At 36.6% G+C, this 23,359-nt stretch overlaps 10 protein-coding genes across 10 annotated transcripts; 5 read left to right on the plus strand and 5 right to left on the minus strand.

Moving 5' to 3' along the window:
- Nucleotides 1-69: 69 nt before the first annotated feature.
- FDP41_012267 (uncharacterized protein) lies at nt 70-4,313 on the minus strand (the record flags this gene model as incomplete). Its single annotated transcript, XM_044702767.1, has 3 exons — nt 70-1,127; nt 1,205-3,655; nt 4,118-4,313. The coding sequence occupies 3 exons, from the start codon at nt 4,311-4,313 to the stop codon at nt 70-72; spliced, it is 3,705 nt and encodes a 1,234-aa protein (XP_044566323.1).
- Nucleotides 4,314-4,703: 390 nt separating this feature from the next.
- On the minus strand, nt 4,704-6,621 carry FDP41_012268 (uncharacterized protein; the record flags this gene model as incomplete). Its single annotated transcript, XM_044702768.1, has 6 exons — nt 4,704-4,999; nt 5,053-5,633; nt 5,710-5,944; nt 6,030-6,222; nt 6,277-6,344; nt 6,582-6,621. 6 exons carry the CDS (start codon nt 6,619-6,621, stop codon nt 4,704-4,706), a joined length of 1,413 nt encoding a protein of 470 aa, XP_044566324.1.
- A 176-nt stretch (nt 6,622-6,797) lies between these two features.
- On the minus strand, nt 6,798-8,498 carry FDP41_012269 (uncharacterized protein; the record flags this gene model as incomplete). Its single annotated transcript, XM_044702769.1, has 1 exon — nt 6,798-8,498. One exon carries the CDS (start codon nt 8,496-8,498, stop codon nt 6,798-6,800), a length of 1,701 nt encoding a protein of 566 aa, XP_044566325.1.
- Nucleotides 8,499-9,004: 506 nt separating this feature from the next.
- Nucleotides 9,005-11,418, plus strand: FDP41_012270 (uncharacterized protein; the record flags this gene model as incomplete). The annotated part of the gene is made up of 3 exons (XM_044702771.1): nt 9,005-9,188; nt 9,337-10,136; nt 10,192-11,418. The coding sequence occupies 3 exons, from the start codon at nt 9,005-9,007 to the stop codon at nt 11,416-11,418; spliced, it is 2,211 nt and encodes a 736-aa protein (XP_044566326.1).
- Nucleotides 11,419-11,490: 72 nt separating this feature from the next.
- On the minus strand, nt 11,491-13,788 carry FDP41_012271 (uncharacterized protein; the record flags this gene model as incomplete). The annotated part of the gene is made up of 6 exons (XM_044702772.1): nt 11,491-11,530; nt 11,590-11,829; nt 11,877-11,986; nt 12,043-13,393; nt 13,566-13,662; nt 13,758-13,788. 6 exons carry the CDS (start codon nt 13,786-13,788, stop codon nt 11,491-11,493), a joined length of 1,869 nt encoding a protein of 622 aa, XP_044566327.1.
- Nucleotides 13,789-14,522: 734 nt separating this feature from the next.
- Nucleotides 14,523-16,202, plus strand: FDP41_012272 (uncharacterized protein; the record flags this gene model as incomplete). The annotated part of the gene is made up of 1 exon (XM_044702773.1): nt 14,523-16,202. One exon carries the CDS (start codon nt 14,523-14,525, stop codon nt 16,200-16,202), a length of 1,680 nt encoding a protein of 559 aa, XP_044566328.1.
- A 211-nt stretch (nt 16,203-16,413) lies between these two features.
- FDP41_012273 (uncharacterized protein) lies at nt 16,414-16,866 on the plus strand (the record flags this gene model as incomplete). The annotated part of the gene is made up of 1 exon (XM_044702774.1): nt 16,414-16,866. The coding sequence occupies one exon, from the start codon at nt 16,414-16,416 to the stop codon at nt 16,864-16,866; it is 453 nt and encodes a 150-aa protein (XP_044566329.1).
- Nucleotides 16,867-17,337: 471 nt separating this feature from the next.
- On the minus strand, nt 17,338-18,641 carry FDP41_012274 (uncharacterized protein; the record flags this gene model as incomplete). Its single annotated transcript, XM_044702775.1, has 2 exons — nt 17,338-18,126; nt 18,348-18,641. 2 exons carry the CDS (start codon nt 18,639-18,641, stop codon nt 17,338-17,340), a joined length of 1,083 nt encoding a protein of 360 aa, XP_044566330.1.
- A 1,356-nt stretch (nt 18,642-19,997) lies between these two features.
- Nucleotides 19,998-21,260, plus strand: FDP41_012275 (uncharacterized protein; the record flags this gene model as incomplete). Its single annotated transcript, XM_044702776.1, has 1 exon — nt 19,998-21,260. The coding sequence occupies one exon, from the start codon at nt 19,998-20,000 to the stop codon at nt 21,258-21,260; it is 1,263 nt and encodes a 420-aa protein (XP_044566331.1).
- A 198-nt stretch (nt 21,261-21,458) lies between these two features.
- Nucleotides 21,459-23,223, plus strand: FDP41_012276 (uncharacterized protein; the record flags this gene model as incomplete). Its single annotated transcript, XM_044702777.1, has 5 exons — nt 21,459-21,585; nt 21,792-21,902; nt 22,033-22,147; nt 22,285-22,730; nt 22,862-23,223. The coding sequence occupies 5 exons, from the start codon at nt 21,459-21,461 to the stop codon at nt 23,221-23,223; spliced, it is 1,161 nt and encodes a 386-aa protein (XP_044566332.1).
- Nucleotides 23,224-23,359: the final 136 nt, after the last annotated feature.

Raw genomic sequence — 23,359 nt, forward strand, 5'->3', positions numbered from 1 at the left:
GTTTGGCACTCTTGTGACAGATATGATACAACTGTTTTATACATTGATTCTGTTTGTTGTGTGTGATGATTACTCGAGTACTATGTTAATATCTTCTGGTTTTTGTCGATTTGAGGTACCAAATACTTCCGTGTAGAGGAATAAATCCTGACCAATAATGCTAAACACTGTTTCTTGCACTTGATTCTTTTCTTCAGAAGCTTCTCTATAATCTGTGGATATGACTTGTGCTTCTCTCTCTGCATCGTGTAACTCATTGAGAGAATAAGTTTTCTGATATTTCAATTGTTCAATTTCTTGCTGCAGTCGTCGAACCTCTTCCTCTTTTCTTGCAATATCGTTTGTCATGGCTTGAACCTCGTTCTGAATTTTGTTCGCCTTTTCTCGTTTCTTTTTCATTTGTTCTTTGAGTTCTGGAATTTCTCTCATGAGACTTTGGAAATTCGAAGCCACCCCATAGAATTGTTCTGGATCCATTCCAATTTTAGCACCAATATTCTTCTTACAAGAATGCATGTATGAAAGAATCTTCTTTGAGAAGTGATGATCACAACTCTCTAAATTAAGTTCCAAAAAGAGTTCTCGACCCTTCAATTGGAATGCAATTTGTATGATGTTTGGAACAGCATTGTCACTCTCTTGTTGCTCTTCTGTTGGTTGCATGTATTCAACCTTCAAAATTTTGATAAATACAAAGAATACCATGACAAGATTCTCTCTTGTAATGATCTTTGCAAATTGTTGAAGAGAGACAAGTTGTGAAGTATTTTCCCCTTGTGGAGTTTCTCCAAGTGATACGATCAGCATATCTGGAAATAGATAAGCTGTGGATGGCCTGTTAATGGTGAGATACTTGTCAAAATCAGCGTCATGTTCCTTGTAAGTGAGTGTTATTTTGAGAGTGTCTGTTTTTGATATTAACTTTCTGTGAGGTAAGAACACTTGTTTTTGTTCGATATCTGTAATTTTAAGTTGAAGTTTTGCCAATGAATTTTGATTTTCATTTTCTCGTTTTCTTTCATTGACCCAATCTGCAATATCTAAAATGGCTTGATAACCTTTCTGTAAATCTTCATAATCCACATGATCCTCAGGCGTTAATTTGATAACATCAGCCAGTAAGAGTCCTAATTTTTTTCATATCGGAGGTGTTTGATGAATGGATTTTTCAAGTGTAAATTGTCACAACTATATGAATACTTACTGTAACGAGGAATACGCTGAACAGGTTGAATTAAATAAGCTGCAAGTGGTAAATTCTTGCATTTGGGATTGTTTTGTTGCTTTTCCATAAATGCAGCAAATTTCTTCTTCTTTTCCATCAGCACATCATGGGTGGTTGTTGCCAACTCATGATTATTGATATAATCTGTGTATAATTTAAACCATACTGCCATTTCTTTGAAAACAATTCCAAATTTGACACAAGAAGTCTTTCCTTGTTGATGGTCGTTCACTTGTTCATTTAACTTTTGCAATAACACTTGATTACATTGCAAAATTTGATTAATATTGAGGAATAGAATATCTAATTCGTCTTCTGTGACACCATACTTTTTAGGATTTGCTTTCATTGGTTTCAGGAATTCATCAACACAAATGTGAATATTTTGAACGTAATCTCTTTCCGTGCTCACAATTTCCAGTAATTTTTGTTTTCTAATTCTTGCATTCTTCAGAGATTCATGTTTTTGGAGATAATTTCTCATTGCTTGTAGTTTTCGATAAGATCTCAATTTTTCACTTAAAATCTTGACATAATCTCGTTGAACTTGTGAAGGAATGGATGGCATTGGTTTCACAATGGGCGGAGATGTCACAATCAAATAGTCATTCTCCTCAGATGAGGTAATTGTACTAGAAGTTGTCGCCGATGATACTGTTCCAGTGGATGTCGAGTTATTTGGAAGATGCATTGGTGGTTGTCCTGGTTGTAGCTTCAATTGTGAATGCATCTTTTGGAATAGTTCTGATTTCATATTTACAGGAAGTGTCTTTCTCTTATCTGACACTTCTGGATTTTCAAGATCTTTTGAACTCAATGAACTATTACTTTTCACAATGATTGACGCCTCTGAAGAAGTGTGAGAATGAAGAGCAGGAGAAGGTATGTCACCATGTGGTTGAGAAGAATCAACCTTATTGGTCGATTTTGTATAACTGTCAACAGGAATATTTGGAAGAGCATCTTCATCATCTGCATCTTCATTGGTTGGTGGAGTTGGTGATGAATGTGTTGGTTGTTTGTTAAATTTAAGCGCCTTTGAGAGTCCTCGTCCAATCTTGATTGAGAATTTCTTCTTTTCATCTTGAGGACTCTTTCCATCTTGATCGGATGGATTTTCTAATGATGATGCTGTTGACATGTTATAAGACTCGTCTACTTGACGAGAAGGTTGAGTCTTGGTTGCAATTGGTAATATTGGAACAGCTCCATATAAAAATGTTGAAGTTGGACTTGTTGAAAGCATGGCATGATTACTCATTGGAGGTGTTGATCCAAATGATGTTTGTGACACTGAGTGAATTCCAGTATTTGTTGTTGTTGAGGAAGCTGGAGTTGTAGAACTTGTAGAGACATTCGATTGTTCTCCATGTTTGTTTTGATATCCTTTTGGTTTTGGAGGTCTAATGCTTACGTGAGGTGTTGTGACAGCCGAAGAGTTATTATTATTTTGTGGAGTGGATGACTTTTCATTCGATGAGGTCACAGAAGGAGTGGATGATTTTTCATTCTTTTCTCTTGGTGTCATTCCAGAAGTACTAACTGAAGTAGTAGTAGTAGCAGTGTTGGCGGTATAATTCAATTGAGTTTGAGGCATTCGTTTTTTCAGTTCTGCCGTGGTTGAATTCACTGGTTGTGGTGGTGTGGAAATGGTATGATTAATCGTAGTAGTAGCATTAGTAGTAGTATTAGTCTTACTAACATTGATGGTAGGTGTGTTTGGAGTGAGACTGGAATTGCCAACTGTGGAACCAGCAACATTGGTTAATGATAATTTCTGTTCTTGTAACAACTTGATTCGCTCTTTCACACTTGTGAAATTTCCCAATTTGTTGTCAACACTTTCTGGATAATCATCTCCTGGAGGTGTGACAGATCCACCAGTGTTATTTTGTGTAGATGCACTTATCGATGCAGCAGACTTGGTTGTTTTTCCTTGATGAGGATTTCCACTATTGGATGGATTTCCAACTGTGAAAATATTTGGAGAGTTTCTTGGTGAGCTTGATCCTCCTTGTTGTTGATTCTTTTTTGTTTTTCTAATGGATATCGAAGAATCAACCAGTGGTTCTGTTTTTCTATTTTGAAATTGCTCGACATTGATTGTAAAACTACTACTACTAGGATTGTTCACACTATTCACATTGCCAACAAATTGTTGTTGTGACTGTTCAATGTTGTGAAGAGATTTGACATTGGTACTCGACGACGATGTGCTCAACACACTGTTGTTGTTATTTGGTTGTTCCGATGGTTGGATATTCTTTCTCGTCAAATTGGGTGATCGTTGTTGTGAGTTTGGTGGTTTCATTTGTGGCTTTACAATAAGTTGAATATAACCAGTTGGAACATATCCTAATTGTGAGGTTTGTGGATTTTTACAAAGTGACCAATCATCTTCGTATTTGATCACATAAATGATTTGATGTTCTGTTATTGTTGGTTGTGTGAAAAAATTCAAAAGTGATTTGATTATAATGAGTGATAATGATGAATGTTCGGTTTTGTTGTTGTTATTGTTGTTGTAACATAATACAGTCCCATGAATTGTTGTTGGTGTTTTGCGATGTGTATATTAAATTAAATAATTTTTCATGAGACGTCAGCATATTGACACATCATCATCAAAAACAATTTTGTGGAAAACGACAACAATCGATTTTTTGAATGGACCATCGTTGATCGTCATATTATTTGTGTGTTCAGCATCATCCAAATTGATCATTTGAATTGTTGAAAAGTCACAACAAGGGACAACATTCCAAACATTCCAAATTCATCATCAAGAACAATCGTATTCAAATATATAAATACATGATTAGATAGATAATAATAAATGAATCACCGAATTGAATTCACAACACTCGAGTGTATTGGATCATCAATACATACCTCGTATGGTCATTTCATTCGAAGATGTTGCATCGTAATCATATAACACGAGTGCTTGTTGTTGTTGTTGTTGTTGGAACGATCGAGGAGAATCTGAAGAAGAAGACGACGATGAAATGGTTGTTGTTGTTACTCGACTCGTCCCTCCATTGCTCATGGCGAATTGTTGTTGTTGCTGATCAACGAGTTGCGTCATTTTTTGTGAGAGATGTTGAAAGAAGGGAAGAATTAATGACAGTTGACAGAGAAAAGGAAAATTCGTTGCCGAGTTTCTTGCAAGAATCCATGAGACATTAAGGTGTTTGTTAGAGTGGTAAATCGGTTCATACTTACTCTATATAATGAGAATATTCACTCTTGGAAACTCATTCACACAGCAAGTCAAATTATTTCACACACAAAGTTTATTTTCCCTTTATCTTCATTCTCATTCGAGGAGTTGTTTCTCAATTCTTCAACTGTATGAGTCCACTCTCATTTGTTTTCAAATTTGATCACTGACTTGTCAAAGGACCATCCGTCACACACAATTTTTTACTACTCACACCAATGATTTGGAACAGACAACTCATCTTGGTGCATCCTATTAATCTGAGTCATTATCATTATCATCCTCTTGATCACTATAATTCTGTTCATTACCACCATTGTTAAGAACTTTTTGAAACACTTCAGAATACTTTTCTATTTGTTTGTACACTAAAAAGTTATCAATGGCTCTCTTCTCTGCATTCACTCCAAACATCAGACGTTGTTTTTCATCTAAAAGAACTTCTGCCAACACTTGTGCAATTTCTAAAGAATCTTGCACATTGACGAGACGACCATCGATTCGATCTCGAATTTGTAATCGAATTCCTACTGCTTGTCTGGATCCAATCACTTCATGTCCATTTCAATGATCACTTAACACTTCATGTTAATTTTCAACCTACCTGGAATACGTTTAAACATGGCCTCTGTGCATGTCAATCCAAATCCCTCTCTTAAACTATTTTGAAATACCACAAGTGAACATCTTTGGAGAGCATTCACAATGAGAGCGTTTTGTGTCACATTATTCATTGGAAGAGAAAGAATGGCAATGGTGTCCTGAAGATCAGGTTCAAGATCTGCAAAATAAACTGTCAACTCTTCAAATACTTGTAATCCTTCTGGGTCATCTTGAATGGCTTCTGGATTTGGTCCAGCTAACACAAGTTTCACATTTCTCAACAAGTTTTTTCCTTCCTCAGAAGCACCAACTGAATACTTGTGAATATTTTTCTTCATCTCCACCCATCCCTTAATGAGTGGAATCCATCCTTTCAATCGATCCCATCGACTGATTTGAGTGACAATGGGGCTGAATGGTATTCCTACCGACATTGGATCTTTAAATAAACACTTTACTTGGTGTTCAAATGGAACCTTCCATTCGAAACGATCATCTCCTTTGGTCAATCCACTTTGGATGAGAATGTTTAAAATTTCACCGGTGGAGAGTTCTTGATTTTTAGGATTGAACGGAGACAGACTGAGATGTATCATCGAAAGGTTGTGAAAAATCATTCACAAAATTTTTAACATCACTCTCGAGCTTTCCCACTTACCTTGGATACATGATTGTACATTTGACATTTTTAACAAAACTAGGAACATATTCAGGTGAAGTGAATATACAATGATCCACCTGACTAATATACGGCTTCAAAAATGTCCAAGCGCAGATCGTTTGGAAATTGTGTTCGTCAAGTCCAATGTGACACCGAAAAATAATCTTAACTCCACTTCCAAACTTTTCTCGAATTGGAATGACCATTCCTAATGGTTGAGGATCATGCAACACTGTTGGAGACATCGTACGAAGGTGTTGGTTTACAAAAATGTTGATGTGCTTGTTCATGGATGACCTTCATAGGACCACACTTACCAATAATATCTCCGTTGGAAATTTCTTTTTGAAAAACTTCACTTTCGGCATTCTCTCTCCCAACACTTTCGTATACTTCCCTATCTTGATCTGAAAAATCAACATCGGGTCCAGTTCCATGGATATAGTTGTGAATTTTCTTTGTGAGAACAAAAAATCGTTCATCCTCAGTATTCAGGGTCATCCATGAGGCCTTAATGTGTTAAAGTTGCAATTTGATGCTTAATTCTTCATTAAGATCACATACATTGAAGCCAGTTTGGTTCATCGTTCTTGTGACTCTTGACAACATTTCTGCCACTCCACCACCAACTGCTGTTGAGTTAATATGAAATATTTTCCTGTCGGAAAATGGTTTAACATTTCTCTTCATTCTCTCTGTTTCGAGCAAACAAGTGTCAATCGAGAATACTCAAAACTAGATATGTGACAAATTTGCTTACCAATGTGATGATGAAACGAAGCATAACATGCTTGCTTTTCCAATGGCATTGGGTCATCTATTCTCATTAAGAGCCGTCGTCAGAAATCTATGCTTGAAGAATGACTTACCTTTCACATTACCTTGTCGTAATACAACTCGCAAAGACATTTTCTTATCAATGATTCTTCGATTACATTCCATGGACAACAAAGCAAAAATCATCCAAAATAAGAAATTCAACAAAAAAAGATAAGTATGGAAAATGTACAAAATTATTGGGGAGCTTTAGTTTAGGTTTGGAAAGAGATTTGATAATTAAGGTATGAAGAGGGAGGAATCATAAGTTACCACTTCTTTTGGGTTTGGCTGGTATTATTGTTAGGATTAGTGGTCGTGTTTCCTGCAGAAGGATAATGAGTTGGATACATCTGATTTGGGAAATATTGAGGGTATTGAGATTGATATCCAGGGAGATATGGGTATGGGTTGGCCTTTTGCTCATTGTGTTGTGGAGATTCTGACTTTTGCTTGGCATCAACATTATGTTGTGGATACATCACAAAGTATGGATGTTGCATTTGATAATGATAAGCATCTTGGTGAGTTTGTTCATTCTCCTCATTACCAGTATTGGTTTGGTGTTGGTTATACATTCCATATCCTTCTTGTTGTTGATAGAATCCTTGGTTAAAGTTCTTGTTTGCATTCACTCCTTGACCAGCAGTTGGTTGATAGTATTGGTAAATATATGGGTAGTATTGAGGGTGATATGGATATTGGCTTGGGAAATATGGAATAAATGTTTTAGGATCTGTCCAATATTGACCATTTTGCATTTGCTGTCCAGCTTGAGGGTTTGGTTGATTAACATTAGATTGTTGGTGAGGTTTTGGTTGAGAAGTTGATCCCAAATCTAATGAACCAAATTGAAGAGAAATTCCTGGTTGTGTTGTGAAAAGATGGGATGGCATTTGAATTGGTTCCTCTTGCTTTGGTTGTGAAAGTTGACGTTGTTCAAAGTTGGTTTGGAAGTTTTGAGATGTTTGAACAGGTTGTTGAGTATGAGTTTGTGGTTGAGAAGGTTGAATATGAGTTTGTGGTTGATGATGGTGTTGTTGTGGTTGTTGTGGTTGTTGTGATTGTTGTTGTTGTGGTTGATGATGTTGAACTTGAGGTTGAACCTCTTCGACATGTTGTTCAGCCTCTTCATGAGTAAGCTCTTCTTCTGGTACTTCCTCTTCCACAACTGATTCCTCAACGACTTGTTGTTGTGGTTGTGGTTCTTGTTCTTGTGCAACTGGAGCAGAAGCTTCCTCTCTGGCATCATCCTTTGGTGCCTTGGTCTTCTTATTCTTCTTTCGTTGAATTCGTTCACTCTTCAATTCTTCTTTTTTGGCTTTAGCTTGCTCTTCAAGTTTCTTCTGTTCTTCCTCTTGTCTCTTCTTTTCCTCCTCTTCCTTTCTTTTGCTTGCAGCAGCAGCCTCGCTATATGAAAGCTTATGTTGTGTTGGTGCTTGTGTTTGCTCGGTTGTTGTTGCTGTTGTTTGGTTTTCAGGAGTGGAGAATGTACGCACTTCAGAAGTAGTTACTTTTTCTTGCTTAGTTGGTTTTTTCTTGTTGGATTTATCGTTCAAGGAAGAACCTCCTGATGGATGTTGTGAGTTATTAGATCTTGCAGAAGAACCATCGTGATTATGTTGAGAAGAAGAGCCTCCACGATTAGCAGAAGCACCGCCACGACCACCACGTCCGCCTCTTCCTTTTTGTGGCTTTTGTGTTCTAGTTTCTTTCTTCTCTACAGTTGTCCAATCTTCTTTTCCTTCGACCTTCATTTGTACAACAAGATTCACATCGTAGTTATTCTCTTGGAGACATCTTTCAATGTCGGCTTTTTTCCAATCTGAGAACATTTCGCTGATGTGTTTTACTCTCTTTTCGATTTCTTGCTTTGAAATGCCTGCATTGTATGATGATTCACCACCTTCTTGAGAGGATGGTCTTTTAGTGTATGCTACTTTTCTCTTGGTGTTATTACTTTGGGACATCTTTGTATAATGATGATGATGAAGGAAGGACGTTGTTTTTCAACACAATACAAGCGATACAAGGTTGAACGCAAGATGAGTGGTGAGAATTTTTTTTGTAAGTGCAAAATATTTTTAAAGGCTTTTGCGGAAATTGAAGCTTGGCAAGGCTTTTCTTTTTGCAACACCAGAATGCGGAAGAGGGTGTTAAGGTGGATGATGAAGTTTGCCAAAAGTTTTGATGACACCCTTCAATTTTGTGATGGAAAGAGATGATGTCGTCATCCACAAATTAATTTCTACTCGTTTTTTGTAACAATGAACAGACACAATCAACCTTGTTTTAGAGAATTGCACCTTTGTTGTTTGACCACCTCTCTGAGTAGACTCTCCGCAATGTCATCCCCTATCACACATTTGATGTTGTATCATTCATGGTGAATGAATCAATATATATTGGGCACACAATGGATTCCATTTTGATTGATTGCATTCGCAACCCAAAGATTAAAAAAAATTTAAAAAAAATGTTAAATTCGTCTCGTAAATTCCTCCTCCGAGGAACGAGTAACGCAGGAGTCTCCTTGGCCGGAAGTGGTAGCTGCAATATCACATCGGCAAATCCACTCATGAAGAGCGCTTCATTAATACTGGGTAGTGCATTGAATAGAGGAAGCTATTTGGAAGTACCCAAATTTTCGAGCGTGCCAGGTAGGTGTTTCTTCCAAAAGCAAAAATCATGTTAATCAACGTCGAATATTAATTTTAAACTTTTTACCGTACTTTTCGAATTCCGTGTTGCTGTTAACAATCGGAATAATTCCTTTTAATTGTTTTTATTGTATTATGGAATTTACAGAGGCTTTCTATAACAATCTTTTTGTAAATCGACTATTTCATACATCAACAATTGAAAAGGCCTCTAGAGTTAGTCCTGCTAAATTGGCAAGATTAGAATATGAGGCTCAAACCAGCAATAACATGGATAGAAAAGCTGAATATTTACAGGCATTATTTGATTTGGAACATTATCAAATGATTGTCCAACTTGTTGATAGCGGATCTTATTCATTGGATCATCCTTTAATTCGACAAATATATAGAGCTTCACTAGAACGAATTGGTGGAGTTTATCAAGAGAATGCTCCACGTACAAATTATTATGCCTACTCTTCTCAGACTCAACAACCACAGCAATCTACTCCACCAACATTTACTGGTACTCCAGATAATTCCTACATTAATACTTATAATTTTCCACATCAGCCACAACCAGTCATTCTTCCTCAAAAACTTGTTGTCACAATGGATGACTCATTCTTTTCAAGATTTAACAAGGTTAATTTGAATAGATCTATTTTGTCAATGCTCTTCAGTTTAGCAATTGTTGGACTATTTGTTTATTTAGCTTACTACACTCCAAATGATCCAACCAAGCAAAAACAAGGAGGAGGAGGATTGGGATCAATGTTTGGTCAGACAACTTACAAACCAATCACAAATGTGGAGACAAGATTCAATGATGTGAAGGGCATTGATGAATGTAGAGGTGAATTAGAGGAAATTGTGGACTTCTTGAAGAATCCAGAAAAATTCAACAAATTAGGAGGAAAATTACCAAAGGGAGTTCTCTTGGTAGGAAAACCGGGAGTTGGTAAGGTAAGTTTAATCTTTTTATTACAATTTTTACTAATTCATGTTGAATTGAAATTAGACTCTTTTGGCTAAGGCTATTGCTGGAGAAGCTGGCGTTCCTTTCTTCTTTTGTTCCGGATCTGAATTTGATGAAATGTTTGTGGGAGTTGGAGCAAGACGTATAAGAGAATTGTTTGCTGCTGCAAGAAAACAAGCTCCTTGTATAATCTTTATCGATGAAATTGACTCTCTTGGTGGTAAGAGAACAGCAAAGGATCCATTCTATTCAAAGCAAACACTCAACCAAATTCTCTCTGAAATGGATGGATTCAAATCAAGCGAAGGAATCATTGTCATTGGTGCTACAAACTTGTTAGAATCTTTGGATAAGGCCTTAATTAGACCTGGAAGATTTGATCGACACATAGAAGTTCCACTTCCTGACTTAAGAGGCAGAAAGGAAATTTTAGATTTATATTTGAAGAAAGTGCCTCTTAATCCATCTGTCAATGTTGAAACCATTGCCAAGAAAACTACTGGATTCACAGGTGCTGATTTGGAAAATCTTGTAAATGTTGCTTCTATCAGAGCCTGTACCAAGAACAAGGAGCAAATTAGTAGTGATGACATTGATTACGCTTTTGATAGAATTGTTATGGGTATTGCAAGAACCTCCAGTATCAATGTAATGAATGAAAAGGATAAGGAAATTACTGCAATCCATGAGTGTGGTCACGCTATGGTGGTATTGTTGAATCAAAAGAAATCATCCCAACTCAATAAGGACATTCTTCACAAACTTACAATTATTCCAAGAGGAAGCGCTCTCGGATTTACAGCTTCCTTACCTGAACGTGAGGTTCATCACATGTCAAAACAACAGTATATTCAAATTATTGAAAAAGCTCTTGGTGGTGTTGTTGCAGAAGAAATTATTTATGGAAAGGACAATGTCACCTCTGGATGTACATCGGATTTACAGCATGCTACCAACATTGCAAGATCAATGGTTACAAGATTTGGTATGAGCGAATTGGGTTTGATTGATTTCACAGAAGAAGGCTCAATGTATCAAAAGGGACCTGAATTTTCTCCTGAAACAAAGAGATTGATAGACATTGAAATTCAAAAAATAATTAATTCTTCATACGAACGAGTGAAAGCAATGCTGAAAGAGAATGAAACTGAATTAAGGAAGCTTGCAAAAGAACTTGTTAAATATGAAACACTTTCAGGCAAGGAGGTTCTAGATATTTTAGAGGGTAAAGAAGTGAAGCGTTCTATTGTAGGAGAAGTTGAATTCTAAATTTGGTGATTCAAAACATGTTTGATTAGAATATGCTTCAAAGAATTTTAATAAAATAATTAAATATACATTCTAATAATCGTCATCGCTAGGTGGTTCAACATAGTCATTACTGAAGAAAATTAATTGAATAAATATTGGTTTTAGAATCGATTACATTAAGTTACTTACTTCAAGAAATATAGCACATCCTTGTCCTTGTCATTCTCCAAAGTTTGTCTAATATTGATAAAGACAGGATTTTCTCTTAGTGATTCGTTCGGTTGGATGCATTTTCTAAATAGTTTCGCCAAATTTAATCTAACATTTGGTATAACGTCTTTGGATATCTTTTCCAAATCTGGGCCAAATTCTTGTATGAAGAAATTATGATCTATTTCAGCAAGCAAATGCTCGCAAGCAAAAACAAAGCTAAAGAATGGTGTTCAGAACCATGGATTGATCTTGTAAGTACTTACATCAATCGCCTGTGATACTCTCCTGAAGCTAACTCATGAAGGAATGCAGTAAATTCTTTTTGTCCCTCCTTACTTTCTTCATCAAATAATCTCTTCATAACTTTTCCACACTAATCATCATTTTGAAAAATAAATATTCGAAAAACAATCACAAGAAAAAACTTACAGAAACAATAGAGTTCTTTCGTACAATTGCAAAATCATCGGTATATAAGTCAAAAATCACGTTCAGGATGGTATTTTTAACAGTCTCTGGTGAAACCAATTCAGCAAGAAAACCTAATTGTTTAGAAATTTCACTCTTAATTCTCCAATTGTCTGTCTGTTCAGGAATGGAGCAAATTATTGACAAATATTTTTGCCTAGTTTCCTCACTGAAGAACTTGAAAAGGCTAGAAAGATTAGAAATTACACCAATTTTCACTTCATCCAAATCCTTTAAAAAGAGTTCTAAAGCGTTTGCCAAGCAGGTCTCAGTCACTTCGGGAGGTACAAGGTTTGCAATCTCATGTAAAGAACATGCCAAAGATCTTCTAACTTTCCATTGTACATCCTTAACCAAGTGGTTATATGCATTCTCCAACTGAGACCATTTTGTCTTTCCAATAATTTGGGCAACAGCAGGGAAGTTGAATGCGCAATATTCGACCATATCTGTTTCATTTTGATCGTTTTGGAATGCCATGTCACTAAATGATTGGATTAGGGAATCTGGAATAGATGATGGAACCTCTGGTGTATCAGGTTCGAATGTTGCGATGAAAGCTCCTAATTGTTTGTAAGCTTCCATTTTCACCCATCTGCTTACATCATCTGCAAATCGATCAAACAATTCTACCAATGTATTTAGTCTAGTTTCTCTATCAACACATTTTGAAATCTCTGGAAGGGACTCTGCACACGCCTTTCTTACTCCCCAAATCTCATCCTTACTCAAAACCAAATAAACTGGAAGAATTTTTGTAACCGTTAACTCTGGACCAATTTGCTGACAGATCAAATTCAATGATTGTGAGACAGTCTTTCTTACCAAGAGTGATGGATCGTCGCTAAGAGAAATAATCTCTTGTACCACAACCTCTTTAACTAAATCAGGTCCGAATTGAGGAGCCAACTCATTGAATAATTTTGCTGCTGCAATACGGTACTCTTCCACTCTGTCGTCATGAGCCAAATTCACAATGACTGATAATAATTGTGGCTCAATGTGATTTTGTTTTATCAGCTTTGAAATTTTAACCAAAGCCTCTGTAGCACTATTTCCAACCTCGGTATTCTTATCAATGATCAATTCAAAGGTGTATGGAATAAAAGTATTAATAAGTTCATTGTATCCATCTTCACCTCCATTTTCCAAGAAGAATGTGGCCAGAGGATAAAGCTTTTCAGCAAAAACTTGTCGTACAACTGGTTCGGTGTCTGAAACAAAGTTTTGAAGGAGAGGAAGCAAACGTTTAACGCTCTCCTTGTATCCGGCTTCTACTGCTGTGTCGTGAACATCTCTGAGAAGTACAAGTCTGTTGTTGATGTAAAATAGTGTTGGTGTTGTTTGATTGTACAAAAAGTTCACAACGATATTAAATATATTTTTGTAATTTAAATTCCATATCATCCACCATCGTACGGTTGTTGTTGTTATTATTTTGATGATGAACAAATGTATCATTTATAATATTTAATCATACGAACCTCTGAAGAGAGAAATCAGAGTTGTAGTACTTTTCTAAACGAGAAAGACTGTCCAATGTATCATCAATAGTGTATTCGTTGAAAATAAAATCATCCTCTATTGTTGTTTCGTTGTGATATGAAATAGTAATGATGATTTAAAAAATTATCACTCCTCCATTTATCGTTGTACTGATTACAATGAATACTAACCATCGAATGAATCTTCTCCGTTTTCGTACATGATGATGGTGAATTCCTCTGTTAGGGCAAACAAGCAGAGTCGAAAATTATGTAGGAATTTTTTTCAGGGCGATCGAAAAAGGCGCATTCGTTTCTTTTGTATTAGGGACTCTGAGATTCTTTTGGGTTCAGAAGAGTCCCATTGATCAAAACAACCAGTTTAATGACAACAACAACCCAACAAACGAAGAATGAGTTTTAAATCTTTCAAGAGTGTTTCAATGCTTGGTTTTATTGATTTTGTTTGAAATTTGAGGTTTTACTTTTATTCTTGGTGGATTTGGAGTTCCAGTCTGTCGAGTATTGAAATCAAGAAGCATTAAATTAAGTGCATTTGTTTTCTTTGTTGTGCAGATCGAACTTCAAAGAGTGGACACATATTTCTCCCACAATGAAGTCCAGATCCGTCCGTTTCGCTCAAACAGGTGATATTCTTGAGCTTCACCACCTGTCAAAATTCCCTCACAAAATTGTTCACTGTAGTACACTTTTACAACTCCAATCCTGTTTTAATTATCTCTTTCGCAGCAGCATTGAAAAAATTGATTAACGCTCACAACGTCTACAACCGAACAGAAACCGACAATAACCACTTCATACCCTTAGAACCAGCACGTGGACACCATCCGCATATTCCCCCGTGAGTGAATCAAGATATTTCATATTCTGTCATCGGCTGTATTTTAGAAGCCTCTTCCGAGACATTTGGAACATCTCATCTACAAGCGCTGAAACATGATGATGAATCAGAACTTGTCCTTTATGATTCCAGAGTCGGGATGCCCACAAACCACTCAAATTCAGAACCAATCGTTGGGATCTTCTCTTATGGCATCTCTGCAAGATGTTAATCCAACCAATAATTTCCAAACATCATCTTCTCATCATTTGAACTTTCAACAACAGCAACTTCTTCAAAACAACTCTCGAAGGCTCTCGATTTCAGGTCATCAAAATATTCCTCAACACCTTCATGTTTCTTCGCACTCCACCACCCGAGGAGGTGCCAATGAAGTAAATCATCATCAAACCTCATTGAGCCACACTCATCCTCAACAAAGTAGCACGACACACCTTTTTAACCAAATGGATCTAACAGGGTTTTCTTCAACGTCTCTAGGAGATCATATCTTAGACCTTTGTGGGCAAAAAGATGAACCTTATGTGGTTGTTAAAATTTCTTTTCTTACATACCAACGACTTTTGGCAATGCTGAATGGATCAAATCCTGTGAATGTTGTCAACAACAAAAACCCATGTGTGGAATCATCGTCATCCGGACCAGCAAATGTGCTTAAATTGACTCAACATTCAAACAATGATTATGATTCCGAAGATCTCGACTCTACAGAGAAGAAAAGTACCAAAGGTGATTCTGGAGTTATTAAGGGCTCATGGAGTGAGCAAGAGGATGAAAAATTACTTCAATTGGTTAAAAAACATGGCCCAAAACGTTGGTCTTTTATAGCCTCCCATTTGGAAGGTAGAGTGGGCAAGCAATGCAGAGAGCGATACTTGAACCATTTGGACCCAAGAATCAACAAAAAAGCATGGACGGAAGAGGAAGATAAAATAATAATTGAGCTTCATGAAAAGCATGGCAATCAATGGGCAAAAATAAGCAAAGCTTTGGAAGGAAGAACTGCCAACGCGATCAAAAATCATTGGAATTCAACGCTGTCGAAGCGATTTGAGAAAAAACAAAAAACAAAAAGGGAACTGGCTGAGGAGAAAAAAGATGACTCCAGTCAACCACAACAAATAATTCACAGGGATCAACTCGTTCAAGAAACAAACATTCCACCTCAAAACAGAAATGATTACTACAAAGATCATCCCCAATTCTCTTGCAAATCATCAGAATTCAATGAGATTTTCCTTGCAACACCGCTTGCCGAAACAAATCCTCTCAAAAGATCATTTCGTGACGTTTTGGAGCTAACAGACGACCCATCAAAGAAAATGAAACGAAATTCAAGCGATATTAAGTTAGAATCTGAGGAAAATCTGAATGGGGAAACGTCGCTAGAGGATAATTGTAACTCGGAACAAGGCAATAGAAAAGACAAGTTCAAAAATTTGCGAATTAATCTGGTGGAAAAAAGTGGTGACATCTCTTGCTCGGATAGATCTTCCAGCGTTGTTTGTCACACAACCTCAACACCAATAGGAGTGGAGAGTACTGTGTCAGTTTTAACTGAACACACACTTCCGAGTGGATTTACCCCTCGAGGATTCACCTCCAGTATTTCGGATACACAATTACCATTTTGTTCACCAACCCCAAGTGGCTTGTCGTCAATATTTACCCAAACATTCAACGACGGAACAACCACACCGTCAAACCTACAAATGACGGAAATATTCATGGACGAAATGATGTTTGTTTCCCCAAGGAATGGTAAGAACATTTGAAAAATAAGAGTAATAAAGTTAGGTAGACAGCTCTTATGTATTGTAAACTTTTTGCTTTGGTTGACTCATTTTTTTAAAAAATTTGTTGAAAAAAAATACGCCAAAAGTACGTAATCATCTTCACGTCTCTCCTTTCTCTAAAATTTTCTGGACTTGCCTCCAACAATTTCTACTACTTGCTTCTTATTCATAATTATAAAGTTAACTAGCCATGCCACCAAAGAAGGAAAGAAAAGCAAAAATTGAAACCGCATACTACGGTCCAAGAAAGGGTGAAAACGAACTTGTTTTCGGTGTTGCTCACCTTTATGCTTCTTTCAACAACACTTTTGTTCATGTTACTGACTTGTCTGGACAAGAAACCATCGTTAAAGTTACCGGTGGTATGAAGGTCAAGGCTGACAGAGATGAAGCTTCCCCATATGCTGCTATGCTTGCTGCTCAAGATGTTGTTGTCAGATGCAAGGATTTGGGTATCAATGCTCTCCACATTAAACTTAGAGCTACAGGAGGTGTCCTCACAAAGACTCCAGGTCCTGGTGCTCAATCTGCTTTGAGAGCTTTGGCTCGTGCAGGTGTCAAGATTGGAAGAATTGAAGATGTTACTCCAATTCCACACGACTCAACAAGAAGAAAGGGTGGTAGACGTGGACGTAGATTGTAAATGATCTGGTCTTTTCTCTCTCCAAAACACAATAAACTAAAAAATTAAATATTATGCAATTCCTTTTTAATAATTCAGCATTCAGTGCTCAAATTTGATTACGGACCCACAACGAATTGGTTTCATTAAATTTGTTTTTGAGTTTATTTTGTCTGTACAAATGTTGATGATCAAAATTGAATAGGTGGGTTGGTGGTTAGGCGTATCTCAAATCCGCAAGTTGGAAAGGTGCTCACAAAGTTAGAAGTTAGAGTGTTCAATGTTGTTTGGTTGATGACGTAGACACTAGAGACTCCGAGAGGGACAAAAAGGGAGTCCAATGATGTTTTGATTATTGGAGAGCACAAAGGTGGAGGTGGTGATGGTGATTGGAATGAATTCTGTGAAGAAGAGTGACTGCTGCTTGAAAATTGCCACTCTCTCAAAACTCTTCACAGAGTTCTTGTTGTCGAAGGATTTGGAGAGAACCTCTTATTGCATTTGTTCACAAATGGATGCCAACATGTCAATGGCTGAAGAAGAGTTCATACTCATTGGTTGGTTGATAAGGAACACCCTTGGACCATCACTTGGCATTCTAATTGGAGAGAAGGAAAGAGAATAGTCTTCTTCATTCTCAGAGGTTGTTGGAGAGGATGTCTCTGTAGTGTAACCATCAATTTCAGATGCAATCTTTGAATAGATTCTACTAATCTTCAATGGTTGCATCATGGATTGTGGTGAAGTAGGTGGTGACATGGTTCCTTTAATTCTCTTCTTGAATGGCATTGAATTTGGAGAAGTTGGAGAATGAGTGGTAGATCCTTCTTTTTGAACAGGACTAGTAGTTTCAGATGGTTTGTCATTTTCTTCCTCTTCTTGTGGAGATTCATAGGAACGTTTGTGTTGAACTCTTCTCTTTGGAATGACAATTTCTTCTTCCTCTTCTTCGCTAGAAACTTGTTTTGGAGTGACGGTGGTGGTTGATTTCTTCTTACGTTTGGTTGTGAGAGTACGATTTGGATTCTCTTTACATTCACAACACACATAATTAGTTTCATCTTGACAAGTCTCTTTCATACACTTCTTGTGAATCCATTGATTGCAGTGAGAACAAATGAGCCAAAATTGTTTTTCATTTCTCATGTCACTTTCTTTGAAGATTTCTAAACACTCTTTGCAATAATGACCCTTTCTATAGTGAAGACCGCACTTGTTACACAAAAAGACGGTCTTTGGTTTGTAACCATTCTTTGAGGAAGGTTCTTCAATGGTCCATCCCTGTGTGAGTGCATGAGAGTGGGGTGAGTGTATGAGGTGATGGACGACAGTGGTGTCATTAGCAAGTGGTGGGAGTTGGTGAATCGATCAAAAAAAGATCAATAAAAAAGTTGAATGGATCATGAAAATCACAGATTTTGAGTATTGTTGGTGTTGTTCGAGAAGTGTTATCGCATTACCAAGTTTGAATCATTTGTCACATGAATATTACTACTACATACCTTTCTCCAGAGAGGAGTCTTTGTGGTTCCACACTTGTAGTTGGCACATTGTTTGACATTACTAAGTGTTGCAGAAGCAGCAATAGTACGATTGGAAAGAGTTGCACTGTTGGATGATTGAGCAAGTGGTGGTGAAGGTGTTGCCACACATTGCATGGAAGCAACCATGGATGGGAATGAATACAAGCCAGTATATACTGGTTGAGAAGAAGAAGCAAAGGAATGATCATTCATCATCATCTTCATGGGTGGAGGTGGTGGTGGAGTGCTTGTACTCAACGAGGGCTGTAACATGGCGGAATTATTCATCATCATCATCAAAGGTGTCTTTCGGGTGCGAGTCAATGATTGTTATTATTGTTGTTATTAATGTTATTACTATAAAAGCTTATTACAAGATGAGAATATATGGGTAATCGAATCAACAACAGTATTAATGGGTCGTGAAAGTAATGAGGTGGTAGAGCTCAGATGATGATCAGGTCTTTGATCTTGATCTGCAGAGAGAGTTGTTGATTTTTTTATGGCTTCAACTTTTTGTCGCACCCTCTCAGAGTGGCGCCGAAGAAGAAATGGAGAGAGAATCTCAAGGAGTGGTTGCGTTGGTGGTTGATCAGCGCTGCAAGAACACATGCAGCAAAGAGAGAGTGCGAGAGCGCAAGCGTGACAGCGATCTGTGGATGATGATCAATGTGTTTGTAAACTCGGTTGACTTGACACGAATGGTATTTAACGTGTTTGGTTCGAAATGGCAAGACGTTAATTTATAGGTTGAAGAATCTCGCTGTTTGTGTTGTGTTTTGGTAGGGTGGTTTGTTATTTGTGCATGACAGCGACCATAATTGATGCGCCCTTAGTCGTTGAATTGGTGAGAGGGTTTCCTGGTGAAGGAGTGCCGATGCAAATTCTCCCGATGGAAATAATGCATCTCCATCAAATAGAGAGTGATGAGAGAGAGCAAGGAGTAGCTCGATGATGATGAAGGGGTTTTAATTGCAACATGGAATTGAATTTGTTAACGCCATTCATCTATGCAAGGAAAACTTGAAATACCTGAGAGATGTTATAATTCATCTCGGCAACGACGAGATTCAACAATATATAATGTTCAAAGATGACAAAAGGCTCAATGAAAATTATGATTCACAGTTGAGAATTTCAACGAATTCAAACGTTCACATTCAATTTACCCGACAAGAGGAATAAACAGCTCACATGAACGACGTTCCAAAGAGAGAATTCTTCCTCACAATTTTATTCTCATGAGCAAACATGAGAGCACAATGTTACAAGTATATATACCACCGACTACTAGTCTACTACTCGGACGAGAAAAACTGTAGAGGACACTCATCATCGATCAACCAAGCTTCAATTAAATTGTTCGATATGGGTATTCGGAATCGCATCATCGATAGGACATTTGAGGAAAATGAATGCGCGTCCTTTTTCGCATTCCTTCGCCAATTTCGACAGTTCAGAATGATTGGCTTGCCATGTTAGAATTGTGCGTTCATGATTGGCTGTATGACTCCTATTATACGCCACGCATGATGATCTTGTTGGACAAATTCAATCGGAACACCCGATCAGCAAACTAAAGCACTTTCACTAGGAATGCACGGTGCTGCATGATGAACTCCATCAAAAATGAAACGAGAACATTCATATGGTGGAATGAATGATGATGAAGGCTCTTCTTTCGTGAACAATCACAACAACAATGATCATGCACGTGGATATGTGAATGAAATAACAACAACGATGATCATGATGGAATCATTTGGAGACCAAGAGGAAATACCATCCAAGAAATTTAAAGAATCTCTTTCTTCAACAACTTGTCCAATGATGATTGCGGATCCAACGAACGAACAAAAAGGCTTTTCATCATCTGTAATCATGACCACACATTACTCTCATCTTCTACTTCCCGAAATTATTTTCAATATTATGAAATTCCTTGATGAAAGATCACGATGCTTGAATTGTCGATTAATTTGTTCGCAATTCGAATCGGCTTATGTTGAATTATCTAAAATTGAATTGTTGGATTTGTGGAATGAATTGAATACACTTTGTATTGCTCCTCTCAATGAAGATCCTCCATCACAAGAGGAAATTGAACAAGTGGAATTGCGTTTGAATTTTAAACTGTCATGGCAGTGGAGGACATTCTTTTCAACAACAAATGGTAGACCAAATTGGAATTCCAAACTTGTCCATCCAAGCAATGTCATTTATCCAATTGAGGAATGGGATTATGCATCAAATGTTTCTCTTGATTTTGCTCATCATCAGACTTTTATTGACCATGAAGATTTTGCTAACAATGACACTTATATTTGCATCGGTAGATTATATCATGAAAAGCTTTTAATCATGCATAAAAACACTGGTATGATCTATTTAACAAAAAGTCAGCAATTAGAACAATTAGGACTCCTTAAAATGTGGATGTCAGATTTAAGAACATCAATTGAACCGATCAGACTATTCATTAAGATATTTGGCAGTAGTGAATTGAATGTGAAACACGCACGTGAATGTACTACTGTTGAACAAGCTCTACAATTAATTTCAAAGAATCCATTTTATTACACTGTGTTAAACAAGAGTCTAAAAAGAAATGTACAAATTGCCAAATCCTTATTGCCTCAAAATGCATTATTACTTGACATATCATTCAAAAAGAATAAGGAATTTATTTTACAACACTTGAACGAATCAACATTGTTGTTTGAACATTCTGCTCCTGAATTGAAACGAGATATTGATTTGCAGAGAGCATTTGTGTTCATTGCTAAAACCTCCAATGATCATATAAGGTTAAATATCTATATGAATGCAATTTTGAATCAACCTGAAACATTAGTACAAGAAACAAAACAATCATTAGAATTCGGTGAGTGAGTGAGCAATAAAATTCACTCTCCTTTCAAACAACATGCCTTTTCACCTATAATTACAATTTAGGAAACACTACCAAGTCCACATGGATGTGTGGAGAATTTCAATAATAATTGAGCGAGTGTGAATATTAGAGAGCAAAAAAGAATAGTTCATCACAATTCATTCACTACCATTTGAAATTGTCACATCATCATCACCATGTTTAAATCTATCATCATTGGTTGTTCCTCTTCTTCAATCCATTCTCTCTTTTCATTGATCACTAAACAATCACATCAGCAATTGAGAAATGTTCAAAAAGTGATTGGTGTCATTCCAGCGGATGGTAAGTTGTGATTTCAAATACCATTCTTTCTCTTTTGATGATCAACATCATGTAATAATTTTCATCCTCATCATTGTGAATTTACTTGATAATTGATTTTGTTTGTGTTTATAATGGAATGCCATGATGATGATCACTCTCATGATCTAAAACTTTATATCATCGACACGATACATATACTATCGGATGATGATCATTCCTGAAAGGAATTGGAAAAGAAGTTGTCCCTGCAGCCATTCAAGTGATGAATGCAGCCATTGAGAAGAGTATTCAAGCAAAACAACAAGATTTTTCATTGAAATATATTCCCTTAGAAGGTTTGTGTGTTGAGAATTGTGATGAACATGTTCAGTGAATAGGATATTCTATTTTACATTTATACTCTCATCCTTATGAATTTCAAAATATCTTTTACTCCTTTATTGTAATGCATTTCAAAATATCAAGCTGGATGGGAAACTTTTGAAAAGAGTGGAAAGAGTTTACCATCTGAAACTGTAGAAGCATTGAAAACAAAATGTGATGGTGCCATCTTTGGATCTGTTCAATCTCCAAGTCACAAGTAAGTGTGTGTTTATGTTAATGATGATTCGAATATGTGAAAATCAATTCATCATCATGTCACGATTCTTCACTTCTCCTCCCCTTGGTGTTGTCATTTCACAATTTTGTACCAACATACACACACCTTCGCATCAGAGTGGAAGGATATAGCTCTCCAATTGTTGCAATGAGAAAACTTGTTGATCTCTATGCTAATATTCGTCCATGCCAAGATACTAAAAAAGGAATTGACATGTTAATTGTGAGAGAAAACACGGAATGTCTTTACATTAAGAAAGAGAAATTATCTGTTGATCCTCAAACAGGAGAAAAAATTGCTGTTGCTGAACGATTAATTACAGAGAGATCCAGTAAGAGAATTGCAGAAATGGCTTTCAAATTGGCAATTCAAAGAAATAAGAATCATTTTCCAAAAGTGACCATTGTTCACAAATCAAATGTGTTGAGTGTGAGTGATGGATTGTTTAGAGAGAGTTGTTTACAAGTTGCTAAAAAGTATCCACAAGTCAAAGTTGAAGAACAATTAGTTGATTCTATGGTTTATAAGATGATTTTAGATCCTACTCAATACGATGTGGTGGGTATGTATGTTGATACATGTTTTTCACTTGTGAACTCTGAAATTTTTAATTATTTTTTATTAATGTTTTTATGATGATGTTAATTATTTTGAATGATAATTTTATTATATTTTTGGTGATCAAATAACTAGTTGCTCCAAACTTGTATGGTGACATTTTGAGTGATGCTGCATCAGCTTTTGTCGGTGGTTTAGGTGTGACAGGTTCTGCTAATATGGGTGACAGTTTTGCATTGGTTGAACCTGTTCATGGTAGTGCTCCTGATATTTATGGAAAGGGAGTGGCAAATCCTATTGCAACCATTAGAGCTTGTGCCATGTTGTTAAGATTTTTGCAAGAACGTGATCCTCAATGTTCATTCTTGAATTCAATTGCAGATCAAATGGAAAAAGCAGTCGATGTGGTGATGAATGACAAGAATGTTGTATCACCAGATTTAGGAGGAAAAGGAAATACTGAAACATTGGTGAATGCAATTATCAAAAATCTTTAAATATCCATCTCGAGCATGATTTTGTTAATTTTTACACATATTAACAAAATAATATCCTGAATAACTCTCAATCCATTCAGGATCATAATGCTCACTAAAATTCAGAATATAAATTTAAATGACCATTCCAGATCTA

Source organism: Naegleria fowleri, assembly GCF_008403515.1.
Source record: "Naegleria fowleri strain ATCC 30894 chromosome Unknown tig13, whole genome shotgun sequence".
NCBI lineage: Eukaryota > Heterolobosea > Eutetramitea > Acrasida > Naegleriidae > Naegleria > Naegleria fowleri.